The 14,009-nt window shown below is 37.5% G+C and overlaps 1 protein-coding gene across 7 annotated transcripts in view; it reads right to left on the bottom strand.

Annotated features, from left to right (window-relative positions):
- The window catches only part of KAT6B (lysine acetyltransferase 6B), a 119,340-nt gene that overhangs the window by 43,812 nt on the left and 61,519 nt on the right, over positions 1 to 14,009 (bottom strand). For 4 of the 7 annotated variants that reach the window (XM_082308049.1, XM_082308051.1, XM_082308050.1 and 1 more), the window contains exons 3-7: positions 13,023 to 13,131; positions 6,649 to 6,764; positions 6,417 to 6,498; positions 5,258 to 5,390; positions 723 to 1,654 (exon numbers count right to left, since the gene is read on the bottom strand). In XM_082308049.1, the coding sequence (XP_082164175.1) occupies positions 723 to 1,654; positions 5,258 to 5,390; positions 6,417 to 6,498; positions 6,649 to 6,764; positions 13,023 to 13,131 (1,372 nt within the window). The remainder of the gene's footprint in view (positions 1 to 722; positions 1,655 to 5,257; positions 5,391 to 6,416; positions 6,499 to 6,648; positions 6,765 to 13,022; positions 13,132 to 14,009) is intronic. The other 3 variants (XM_082308053.1, XM_082308054.1, XM_082308055.1) reach the window with 3 other exon arrangements.

Raw genomic sequence — 14,009 nt, 5'->3', positions numbered from 1 at the left:
GTACTTGCTTGTCTGTCTGTATAAGCCTTTACAGTCCAGTTCTGCTAAAGTAGTTTTGAACCTCATGAAATGGAGTATATTCTATCACTAGAACTATGCCACCAGATAAAACTCCAGTATACTCTACAAGGTAAAAATAAAAACAAGAAAAAAAAACTTGCCCTTAAAAGTTGGAGACCAATGCTAAGCTAAGTCTACGTTCAAACGTTACAAATATATTTTTTTCTTAAATAAAAGTATTTATAAAAAAGGTAGTTCACAGCAGTACAGATCAAGTGTTGTGGAGACTGTAGCAGGATGGAATTGTTCATGAAAAAGCAATGGAGCAGAGGGAAATGAATTGAAATGCCCACCATTATAAGCACTGACAGCACACAATCATGATGACAGCACTACTGCCAGAGAAAGGGCAGGGGAAGAACAAGGAAGTAGCATGAAAAGTGGCTATTCATGCGGTACTACACAGCCATAAGCAACATTATGAAGGCATCTGGGGCTCCTAGTGTCACTACAGATGCAAAAAATAATGAAAAGGTGGTGTGGTATTAGTCAGAAAAAACATTTTGGAGATTTAGTCAGCATTAGATAAAAGGTCAAAGTTTCATTGCTTTTGTATGAAAGTGAAGTAAGAACAAGAGAAATAGCTAAGACCTATGTGACAATATAAGAATTTTGGTTTTGGACGGGACGCAGGTTTGGTTGGCGCTTTGACCTTTGCTTACCATCATCCTGATCAGGTTTAATCCTTCCGTCTGCCAAGCTCCCCTTCCCTGGTGAGGGGGTCCCCATCTGAGGGGTCACTTTATACTTTAATCTGCCTAGAATCCTGTGCTTTTTAAGGAAAGTTGTTCTCTTGAGGCGAGCAATTGCTTTAAAAGCATGTCCTCTAGACACACCCCATCCAGAGGTACAGGCATGAGAAATAAACCTACTCCTAACCTCTTTTTTTCCATAGAAATGGCTATTAGATTTTGATGTGGAAGATAATTCTGGTTTACGACGCAAACGCTTGGGTGGTGCATAGCTTGGGTGTCCCTTTTTTCGAGACTGTCCCTGAGTGGTATAGATATGAGAAAGTCCATCAAAGAGTCCCTTTAGCTGACTGTTCTTAGGAAGGCTACTAAAGGAGGGTACGCTTGACTGACTGGAAGAACTTTGGGGAGAGTTAGAAGAAGTGGAAGTGCTGGATTTTTGTGAACTGGGGCTTTGACCAGAGATGGGGGTTGGGGGTAGAAGTGAAGAAGGTGGAGGTTTTAGCTTTTGTGTGGTACCTGTAGCCAACACAAGAGAAGTGCATGACTGTTTCTGAGAGACCTTTTTCCTTGGACGATAGTGCTTTGAAAAGTCTATTATTTCACCTCGTGATCTGCGACCATCAGGTGATGGTGTAAAGAACTTAGTAAGGCCATCAATGAGCCCTTTGGTTTTCTTGTTAACTTTAAGTGTAGAGGCAGATATGTAGGTGGAGGTGGTGGTGATTTTGGTGGTGGCACCAGGCCGAGTGGGGTCTGTAACAGGCAATCTGCTGCTTGAATCCTTCACAGATGCAGCATGACCAGATGAAGGTGTGGTACAGACTTTAGTCTTTTGACCCCTACCAGGTGACCCCCTTCCTGTGAATGCATTCACGGATCCTTCATCACTGGTTACAGACCTACGCAAAAATGTGGAAAATAAAAATCAGCATTAAAAGTCTATAACTACTGCCAAAGAGTACTACAGTTTATACAAGTTACTTATGCCACTGTACTTAAAAATCTTTAAAGCAATTTAAAGACACATACACTTTCAAAATACATTTCACACTATGACATAACATCCAGCTATTATTTTTCTCTCTCCCCCTCCCCCGCCCTTTTTTCCCCCCTTCCTCCTCCCCACCCCTCTTTCTTTAAAAGATAGTCCACAGTACATATAAATAGAAGCAGCTGGGATGGCAAGATCCCTCAAGTACACAACCTCCCCACCTACTTTTAGGCATGGCAAAAATGTGCTTCTTTGGAGAAAAAGATCAATGCACTGTGTCTGAGTATAACAACTGCTCCATCACCACAGAGTTTATTGTATACACAAAGGAGATGCACATGTTCAGTGTTAATAAATTACTGCATATCAAGACACTTAACTTCAGACTACATTTGCTTAAGCTGTAGAGAAAGTCTGTTAGTTCTCTAAAGCAATACGGTTAGTTTTCAACAAACTGCTGGTTTTTCCACACTCTCATTGCATTATGTATGTCAACGCTAATGGCAAAAGTTACTGCCAAAGACCTAAAAGCAAAATGAGGTAGTTTATGAAGAGCATTACAAGAAAGCCAAAGAAGTAGACTCTGTTTCGTTTAGAAATTGTAACAATAGCAAAAACAAAAACAGCAAAGGAAAGGAAAGAGCAAAACTCTAAGACCAAGTGGTGATCATAGAAAAGCCATAAACCAATCAGGCCTAACATGGAAGGTGTTAAGAAGGAAGAGTGGTGAATGTTATTTAAATGCTATGAAGAAAAAGGGCATGCTGAAAGCCAACATTTGTGAGAGCAGAAGTACAGGTTTAGCTGGTCACTAATGACTGAAGAGAGGAACAACACTGAAGGATATGCTGAAGAGTAGTATATTGTAAGTATATAGAAACAGAATGTTTAAAAATATTTGCAGTAAAAGAAATACGTATCAGGAGGCATGATCAAATTGCAAATCCAAACAAAGCTATATAGTTGCATCAAATGCTTCCATTCCCTTTTCCGTCCTGCTCTTTGAAGTTTGCTTATTTACTTTGCAGTGGAAAGTTTTCTTCTACAGATTTTGCCTTCTTAATTGAGATGCTGAAGTAATTAATTCCAACAGGTTACTTCTAATTAGAGATTGAACAGCCTGGGGCTACCATCTGGTTTACTGAACTCCAAGGGCCCACCAGTTTAAGAACTAGCCCCTTTTCCACTCACACATCCTTAAATTTGGTTAGCTCCTAAGAGGCAACAAAACCAAAAACTTCTAAGTCTTTTGAATCCTTTGGTGCCATAAGCTTATGTCCATCACAAGACCTATTCTCACTACCAGATGTAGTAATCACCATCAGCGCCAGAGGCCAACACACACCTGGTTTTAGTTAATCCTACCCAGTAATTTGCCTGTGAAGGGCTTCCTACAGATGGTCAACAGGCAAAAAACTATTCCAGTACTACTGGACATAATTTTCTTTGTACTACACAAAGAGAATTAAGTGGCATTAGCTAATCTTCCTGCATTTCCTGTGACCACGCACTTTTATGTATGACACAGTCATCTTCTGTACCCCACGACCACTTTTAAATATGATTCTATGAAGAATCTTCTCTTATCCCTATGAAGTCTCTTCTCTTATCCCATCTCCTAACCACTATTTTTCCAAAACAACATTACTTTGTTTTATTTATATATATATATATATATAAAAGACATTGAAGTCATAGAAATGTGCCCATGGTATCGCAAATATATATTATACAAAGAAACCCCCCCCCCCCCCCCCCACTACTCTAACACGCTCATGTGGCTCATGTGCTACAAAGAAAAGAAAATCTTTATAAAAATATTCATAATCATCATCCAATGTTAAGAGAACTTCTGCATCCTTTAGCATGACATTTATTTTAAAAGTTGTAGCTCAGAATCCCATTACAGCAAAACGTAACAGAAAAACCCTCGCAACCTTTCCAACCTTTCTTTTACATGTATAAGGAAGGAAGAAAAGCAGAATTACTGTGTCAGACAGACATTCGTGCTAAATCCACTCTGGGAACCCAAATCAGGGACATGTTTTTAGCGAAGTAAGATGGCAGTACTGTGTTAGAACCGTAACCTCCAGTTGAAGGCTTAGGAGTTTTCAAAGGGGTAAAATCAGAGGTATATCTAGAGCCAGAGATGTAGCTAGAAATATAAGGAATATTTTTATTACGCACACACAATAATATATAGGAATTTCAGTTAAAACATTCAAAGTTGTATGGCTACTTCAATGACCTTCAAATTCCTAAGATATTTAGTCAGGAGGAGAATGGAGAAGTAAAAGAATGTTTCACCTCCTCTTCCTTTAACAGCATGCTCTCATGAGCCACTACAACTACATCTTTTACTTTCATGTAGCGCCACACTTCACCCTTGTCATGTACTACTTTCCTAGTACATCATACACTGAACTTTAGGACAAGGACCAAAAAGGCGAGACAAGAGATCCTGGCAGAGAGAGAGAGGAGAAAGAGAATATAGCAAGCTGCACAGCACCAAGTACATCAACTTGACTACTGTTCTGTACTCTAGTACTGTGAGAATATTTTTTTTTCCTTCTCTTTTTACATGTTGGCTCCACTGGCTCCAGAAATCCTTATTTTGCAGAATGCAAACTTTTACAGCAGCTACCGCGCAACTCTGAGGAATACCAGACAGGTGTTTAGACTATAGAGAAAAATGGTTGGGTAACAGCCACATGACAGAATTAGTAGTAGATAGAGCCGGAAAGCTTTTCAGCTGCTGAGTTGACATGGCCAAACATAGTCAAATAGGAGGAGAAGAAAGGCATATGTGGATAAGAACATGTGATGGAGGGCAACATGCTGTTGGAATGAATACAGAATCTGTTCCTGCTTAACGCTCAGTGTAATGTCAACTCAGCATTTTAACGCTACTTAAACAATCCCTCCAATCAAGCCTTAAGATGTCCAACTACAGTGTTCCCTGGAAAGACAGATGCCAAAAGAATTACAGCAGTCTCTTGTCTTAGATAAACACATTCCTGAGAAGCAAGAGGAATTGCAACCTCTTTCCGTAGTAACCAGTGGCAGCTTAACAGCAGAATTCAAGTAATAATTTTTTCCAGAGTACCACTGAAACCAGAACTTCTGTAGTACTTGCATAGTTTGCTTTTTGGAACAGGTTTTGTGAACTGGTATTAACTAATAAAGTAATTTTTATACAGCTTTTGAACAGGTCTTTGAGCAGAAGAGTCTCCTGAAGTTGGATAAAAGTAACTTACTATTATCCACTTCATATAGATTCTGTATATACTTCAATTATTTGAAGTTACACTTAAAAGATAGCTGTGGCATGTTATCATACAGATAACAGATCATACAGATTGGCCATTGGGCTGAAAGGCATATACTAGAATCATCGTCACCTACATTCCCCAACTTGAAACACAGTTAAAAACTAGTTGAACCTACATCAACTCTTATCTGACTACATTCTCAGAAACATTAAAAAAAAAAAAATTCAAGAGAAACCTACAACATTCGTTGCTTTAGTTTATTTTTCGGTCGTCCAATAGGTTTTGCATATCGTCGCCTTATTTGGGCAGCTTTCTCATGAAGTAGCTTTCTCCCTTTCTTCTTTGGTCTACAGACCTGGCAAATCCACATCCCTACACAAAGGAAAAAAAGTTTAATTTTACATGGTTTATTTAATCTGTACCTCAGGTGTCTACCAAGATACATGCCAAGTACACGAGGTCAACAAATTATCTTATTAACAGGACACAGGGAAGGGGAAGCGGACAAAGGAAAGTGATTCACTTCTACCTATACTTAGAAATTATTGAAAGCAAAGTGCTCATGGAAAGGGCGGGGGGGGGAAGAGGCAACAAGGATCACAGAAAAGATTGTGAGCAAATGGGTTCTTAGAAGAATTTCTGTTCTAGCTTGTTGCTCCTTATAGTACCTAAATCTTTCTTCAGACACAGTTAAGATGGGGAAAAAATTACATGTGCATTACAAAGCAATCTAGGCTAGAGTGCACTAAACAAAATACCAGATCACCCCTAGGTATGTTCGTTTTAATACACAACTTGAATTTGGCATCCTTTTAACGTTAGATGACCATGTCTGAACATGGGGGTGTGTGTGTGTGTGTGTGTGTGTGTGTGTGTGTGTGTGTGTGTGTGTGTCTGGAAAACTTCTTTAGTGTAACTTTAAGATTAAATACGGAAAGCCATAAAGATGTGAGAGCAGAAGTGAGAGGTGCTATATATCAGAAATCTAGAGATTAGAGAACCTGAAGACACAGGTGTTTTGTTTCTTTATCTGTTTTTTTAAATTACTCTTACAAAAGGCATGAAGAAGCAGGCTCTTTCACCTGCTCTAAGGATTTCTTTGTCAATGTGCAAACTCCGAACATATTAACAGCCTTCATAAAACTTCACCTTCAATAAACTGGCCAGCAACTCAATACACAGTGAATTCATCTGGTCAACTGACCATAGACCTTTACAATCTTCCTGAGGAAAAAAAAATCTCAAGTAAAGAAAAATAAAAGTATTGGCTTTGACATGATTGAAATCATACTGTTTATCAATGCAAAATTAATTAGCATGCTCAAGAGCTTTTGGTAACTTAATATGAGAAAAAACTGTGAATGAAAGTATTTCCATTGAAAGGATTTTTATCATCACCTTTTGGCATTCGGGAAAGTGGTGGGTCACAGCACTCCATGTGGAACCCTCTATCACAGGAGTCGCAAAAAAGCATGTTATCCTGAAGGGGGGGTGGGGGAGGAAGAGGAAAAAAACACTTAATACAGCATTGCTTGAAGTTGTACATCAGTTATTTGTATTTGCACGTGTGCTAAGTATAGAGCTACAGTAAACAAAGAAAAGTCAGATAACACTCAACAGTCTAACTTACTGCATTTTTGCCTTGGATCCTACATGCACTGCATGTCTTGCATTCAATACACTGCCACCTTAAGGCCTTCACATTTGTTGTTAACTCAGGACAGAATTTCAAACATGATGGATGTCCTAAAAAAACCAAAATATTTCAAGCTTGAGATTCAAGATCAATAAGATCGATTCTTAAGTTCAACAGGATGTAGCCAGCACCACCAGAACCCTGCAAGCACCAGACGTTTTCAGAACTTTGCAACACATTATTTAACTTATTTAAGTCATACAAAGATACAGAATAACTGCCATAAAACTCATTTATAAAGAGAGGTAGAAAGTTGACTTTTACTGTAACTGACACCTATGAATGGTCTACACAAGCACCTGAAACTGAATATTTATTTTCACTAGGTTATTTCCATAGCATATTAAACTGCCATTGGTTCTGAAAAAAAGTATTTTTACAAACTTGACCCCACTCCCCTTTCATAGCAGTGCAACATGAACAGAAGAAATCTTTAGATAAAACCATATTTTTTATTTTTCTAAATATACTAATTATCTATCAGAGAAACTTAATAGTCAAACTATATGCATTTTTCATTCCAACCTACTAGCTATATACATAGAACAATTTCAGAGCAGCAAAAAGGAAAAAAAAAAGAAGCAGGCAATTGGCCCAAGAACAGCTTACTGCAAAGGAAGATTTAAAACAGGGGTGGGGGAAGAGTAGCTGAACTACCACCTCCCATGAAACTATATTTTATTCCCTGGCAGGACCATCCTCTTTTCATGGTAGCCTAGAAGGCCTACATGGCTTTTCCAATTAATAAAAGATACCAGACAACCAAGAACTTAGAACACCTTAGGCAATACCGGCAGTGATTTTTCATGTCTTCAACAACCTCAGAATGTTCCCTTAATCCAGAAAAGACAAAAGCACTGCTAAATAGGAGGGGATAAGCCTTCCCAGGGAAACACTTTTTGCCAGTATTATATTCAGAGATTATTATATTCAGAGATTATCAAGAACATCAACTCACAAGTCAGCAGAGAGATAAGAATCCCTGATGCCAAAGCTGCACTTCTAGATGGCTCTAGTGATGTGATGTGCATGAAGGATGCTTATTTCTCACTGTCAGAGTCAGGGTACATGCTTTCTTCCAGGGAATGGTCTAGTCATGGTGATTCAGACTTTCTCCATCTGCTGTTTCTCAGTCCAAGACTGAGCTAAACCACCACAAACAAGAGTACAAGCTAATCCATGAGCATTTGTTATTTTCGCCTTCTAACGGACTGAGGCATGAATGGCAAAGATGACTGATGGAATGCAGAAGCCACTTTAGTAAGTGCAAATTTACGATTTTATTTCCTTTTATTGTATGTACCCAAGGCTTAATTCACTTTTTGTTAAACTTTAAAAGACAACTTAATTTTGTAAATATAGCATAATATCAAAATAAAATGCAGGAACATAATCTATTAGTAAAGAACAACTAATAATAAATTCAAAGAGTAGTTTCAAAACCAGATATTAAAAAAGTATTTCCATTTGATTCTCATACAGTTTAAGATACATAAATAAATTTTTGTGGTTAAAACCAAGTATGGACTTAAAGTGACTATTTTTCTTGAAAGTGACAGATGTGCTCTGTAACTTCATAGTTGAGTTCAATGTTACACTGTTCCTTTCAATAAAGTTTAACAAGTGCTTCATTTAAAAAAACCTGCTAAGAAATAAGAAAAAAGCTCCCTAGAGTGTATGATATTAATAATCAATATCACAGAAAGATTTATTTCATCAACCATGACTTAACAACTATATTAACACATTAAAGTGTAATCATAAACCAATTACCTCCATATAAGTACATTTAATTCCATTTATCTACCCTGCACAGAACTGATTTACTTCAAGGGGCAAGTAAGTTGTGGTTTAAATTGTTGGTTTTAACTTTGCCTGAAGTAAATAACTGAGAAGTATAAACATAAGAAACATCCATTCTCACTGGTTGGTAACTATGCACAGATGAGGTGTAACAGGGTTACTTTATTTCTCTGTTATCTACCAACATAACATTTCTCTTTCAAGCAATTACACAGCTTAATACATTTGTTAATATCCTTAAGTGTTAGATTTTACTATCAGACAAAAATTCAGGAAAAAAAATCCATTGGTATTAACTATGAAGATTCTGCCTGCAACTCCAAGTCCTTGAGCCACAAATAACTAGAGGCTGGAAGAGTGCAAATGAGAATCATCACTATGCATATGCCATGTTCTTTTGCCGTCTTTCCTAGGTATGCACTAGCAGAGACAGCACAGAAATTTTCAGATTTCAAAATACCATATGGCATTGTTCTTTAATAGCTGGTAATACTTACACTCTTCATTTTGAACACAAATTGACATAGTGCAAATATAACAATAACAAGTAGAGGGTAACGCCTACCAGGCATGAAGTGGTAATCAACCCGGGTTTCACTTTTGAAAGGGACCCTGTTTAACTGCTTTCATAGCTTAACAAATTTCTGTAGTCAGTTAAACAGAGTCACTGTGACCCTCTTTAAATCTGAAAGAGTTGGAAGAAGGAAAGCATGTTTCTGGCTTCAAAATTCGCAGTATTTCAGCTCTAACTGATCTAAACTGAAACCGAGAACATACTATCTTCTCCATACCCAGAAGCCGATACATCTGCCAAGAGGTTTTCAACACTTGATCAGTCTCTAGTTTGAAGTGTTTCAGATGGTAACTTCTCCTGGTTCAATCACTCGACTTTCTTTTAAACCTCAGCAACATCAATATTTTAATGTAGCACACAAGTTTAACAGATTACTGGAAATTTGGGCCTTTGAAAGCTGGCAATTTCCACCAGGAATACATACAGGCTTACTTTAAAATAAAGCTACTAAGAATTAAACACTTAAAATGCATTCTTATCCATCCCAGTTAGAAAAGGTTAAGATTTGTGATACGTTGATGTGGCAGAAATAGGTGAGATCTGGAAGTTAAAATAGAACGTCTCACTCCTTTGTGACTGAAGGCACCTCCTTTAACCTGTCCACTTTTGTTTTCTCATTGCAAATTTGGGCCTTGTTTATTCTTCAAAGGATTTGACAAAACAACTACTCTTTTAAAAGAACAAGCATTATATCAGTGACAACAATTATGTACAGTGCTAAGTTAGATATGTTAATATCTCCAGTTATTTTTAACTTTGATACAAACATTGGGAACTAACGTATAAGACAGTTCACAGAAAACTCCCTTGTGTTTCACAACCTTTTATGCAGAAAGCATTATTATTTAGGGTGACTTTAGCTATGAGCAGAGAGGATCAGCGCACCTATCTCAGGCATGTAGTAGGTTTTTCCACCTGCAGGTTTCTTAGCAGTTCATTTTATCCAACTAGCCAACATCCTCACGCAGACGGCAATCATTAAGACAATTCCCATATTCCCTTATTCTTAAAGCATATTCTAAGTCTCCTTTATAAAGCAATCTCTGCACAGTCCTTTCCAAACATTTTCTGTCCCCATTCCTCTTGACCTGACTCCAATATCTTTGGTGTTCTGCTCTCCAGCCTACCCTACCCATCTTTGATCAGTAACCCTCTTGCCTTCTCAGCTTAACATATTATTTGTTTGGAAGGACAGTACCCACAGGTATTCTACTTCTAGCTATTTTTTCCCCCCTTTTTTAAAATATTCATTATAGTTCCCCAGTGACTCAACTTTTTTCCTCCTCTTTCCAAGACTTCAACTCCCTTTTAAAATCTATCAGCAGCAGCTCTTTAATTGCTTCTGCACGTCTCAATCGGGAAAACGGAAGTAGAGTTTCAGTCCAGTTCTCAAGTCTACCAATTTTTCAAAATCAAGATAAGGAAAAAAGCGGGGGAAGAGGATAATGTCTGCCTTCATAATAGGATTTGTTTTCTCGCATCTGACATCCCTCTCATCTTACTCCTTTAGAAAATGCCCTGTGCAAAGTGACATAGCAGTGCATTTCATTTCTACTGCCCAAATACATTATCCTCCCAAATAACATAAAATAAGAGTAATATCAATGAAATGTGCAGATATCCAGATAGTTTCTGCTTTCAGAACGCAGAAGCATTACCTGAAGAGACACAAGCAACTGACACAAAAACATAAAGGAAAGCAGACATGCCAGTAGTGGGCACTGCAATTTAATCTCTGATCAACTGAACAATTTGCTTACTGTGTGCAACATGCAATTTCTTTTATGTTTGTTAGACAGCAAGGCCAGCTTTGAGATACACTGCAATGTGCAAAATTACAAATCCAATTACAATAAACCTCCACTTGAGTGAAGTTTTGTTATTTATAAATTGCACTGAGATTGGTTTTTATTTTAGTTAGGCATCAGTAGCTAAAGTTTAACCATCCAGCAATCTGATTGGCAGTCTCAGCATTTCATTCTTTATATCTAATACATCTGAGGAACTAATTAAAGATAATTTAGTCTTAATGAGGCAGAGAGAATGTATCAGTGTTAATTCAAATGGAAGCTGATCCATGAAAGTCAAGACTTCCAGTTCTAAAGCATCTTAGCCCTACCAGGGGATTACTACACAACAGAAGAGTTGCTGATATCCAAGCTCACCTGATTAATGTAAACTCTGCGTACCAGAGTCTAACCAAGAACAAATCCCATTAAATTTGTAAATATTAGAATACAGATTTGAAAATACAGGAAAGCTGTAAACCATTAAAGGAAGACAGTTTAAAATCTACAGGGTTTGGTTTTGCGTATTAGGGTGAAAATGTCACTTCCTTACTTCACTGTTTAATCATTTACCTAGAATATTCTAAAAAATACACTGGCTAAAACACAAAGGATCTGTCTGGTGTGACAGATTCAGAAGCACACAATCAAAAGCATATGCTGATTAACTGCAAACACATTTTTGATCCACGCTGTTTTGTTTTTACTCAAGTACTTATGTAGCTATCACAGTATCCAAGACAGACTATCTTCAGCACACCTACAAAATGATGATACACACGGACTCTGAATTCAAAGACACCAAACCAATACTTTCAGCCTTCTCAAAAGCAGTGCTGGCTTACACAGACCCTACCGCTTCTCTGCTCATTTCCCTCCCAAGCACTTCACTCTTCTTCATTCTGGCATAGAAGTTGGTATGGGTCTGCAGTGAACTGCACTGGGGAACTGATAAAACTTGTTGTCTTTCAACTACATTTGTTCCTCAATCCAGTTTATATGCAACCAGATGCCAGCACAAAGGGGTAGCACCAAGTAGCTGGATGATGCAGCCTGCGACTTTAAGCAGCACTGCTATTTTGTCTCTGAGCTGAGATGGGATGGTCTACATTGCAAAGCTTTACCGAAAGTACTTCCCAATGCAGATGTAAGCTTATGGGAGCAGAAGGTTTTTTTACTGGCACAGCTAAACAAAAGCAGTCCACTCAACTGACAAACTATACTGGCTAAATAAATAGCTTTATGCTGGAAGAAGAGTTTTCACAGGGGATTTTCAGAATAGCTAAACTGATCACAGGCTTTTCACATCCAGAACTCTATAGTTACACCAGAAAAAGCTTTATGGCATAGAGTTGCTAAAGAGATTTGCCAGTTTCTTAGCCAAATCCCTCCGTGAATCAGGAATAACCTAGGCCAAGAACACATTTGGTACCATCCATGCACAAGCACTGTGCAAAGCAACACTGTGCTACAGTATTTCAAAATTAACCTAGTTGCTCACTTTAAGGGAAGCACCTGCTCTCAGAACAGCTACGTGGAGTCTGCGAGAGCGGCTGCAACACACGGGAGCAAGGTACACATGATCAGTAGAGAATCACTATCTTGTGCCTGACAAGTAGCAGGTGCCTAACAGCTTTAATTTGTTATTTGAAATATTATTCAAATTCCCACTTGAGTAACAAAATAATTTTATAAAAAAATGAATTGGGTACACAAGATACACAACAACAAAGACTGCTACACAGTCTCTACTGTTACGATTATTCCTCAGCTTCTAAAACGTTGTAAATCCATGCAAACAAAATTCTTGATCATCATTTGATGTCACAATGCAAAACTGAGTTTTCAGATCAAACATAGATCCCAAACAATAACAGAATTCCTGTATTTTACAAGTATGGTTTCCCTATTAATCTACTCAGCAGATCTATACTTTTGGCATAAAGATGAACTCACACCTCTCATTTGTAGTTATCCAGATGACAAAATTCTAGTAAAAAAGAGAAAGTCTCTTCCACCTCCCACTTTGTTTCAGTTCTCAATCTATGTCCACAGAGAGGATAACATTCAGAAGTTTAAAATATTTTTAATACCTTAAAACCAGACTTAAACATTTCTAGTATTTGTAAATTCAGTCAACTTACCACTGCTGCCACAGTCTGCACAAGATAACAGCTCTTCTGGTTTTTTTTCACGATTTGATTCTTTCGTTCCCAAACAAAAGCTACATATCGGGATGGGATCAGCTCGTGGCTAGATTTAAAAATAAACAGAGTAGTTAGCTAGAAAAAAAAAAAAGAAAAAATCCACAAAACAAAACACACACCCAAAAACTCTCTCAACGGTCTTTTCTTTCACTTTTACCTGACATTTTGTTGTACCACATATTAATTACTAAGTCAAATGTCCCTTTTACTAACTTTGGAATACTAAACTTGATTATCGTAACAGATTTCATAAATGTTAAGTTGGCCCATAATAAGCAACCTTGTGTACTAGTCCATGTAAACCTCTGCAATACAAGACTAGTGTTAACAAAAACGAGCAAAAATTAGAACTTGGGACGCTATTCTTGAACACACAATTTCAACTCCAGAACACAATCACTTTTTCTTCAGATGTAATAGTGCTCAAAGATGCAAACTGGCCTTTATTACAGATGAATACAGTTCCCTTCCACAAGAAAAACAGGCACTTTTAAAGAAACTCCCAAATTTAAGACATCCTTTATTACTTTTCCATCCAATACGACTCATACCTCCCTCTGAAACTACCATTTTAGGGTAAAAACACTGGATTCAACAGATCAACAGTTATCCATTCCATTCTGATGAGTCCCAATAGCTATGATACACAATTGGAATTTAAAAAAAAAAAAAAAAAAAAAAAAAAAAGCAGATCTTTCAATGTCTGGAAGCAATACACAGAACTTTTCAGGGAAATACTTAAGAATTCATACAAATTTACTTCCCGATCATCCTAATTTGCTATGTGACAAACTATTAGAGATTAAACATCCCGAAACAGTTTATGCAGTAAATTTTAGAGCTTCAATGAAATTACTTAACTACATCATCCAAAATATTCATGTATTAATGCCTACGTAAAAGTATGTGTAGATAGATCTGTAA

Source organism: Platalea leucorodia (genome assembly GCF_965183815.1).
Source record: "Platalea leucorodia genome assembly, chromosome: 4".
In the NCBI taxonomy this organism is placed as follows: domain Eukaryota; kingdom Metazoa; phylum Chordata; class Aves; order Pelecaniformes; family Threskiornithidae; genus Platalea; species Platalea leucorodia.
This window is presented reverse-complemented; position numbering and strand designations above follow the sequence as displayed.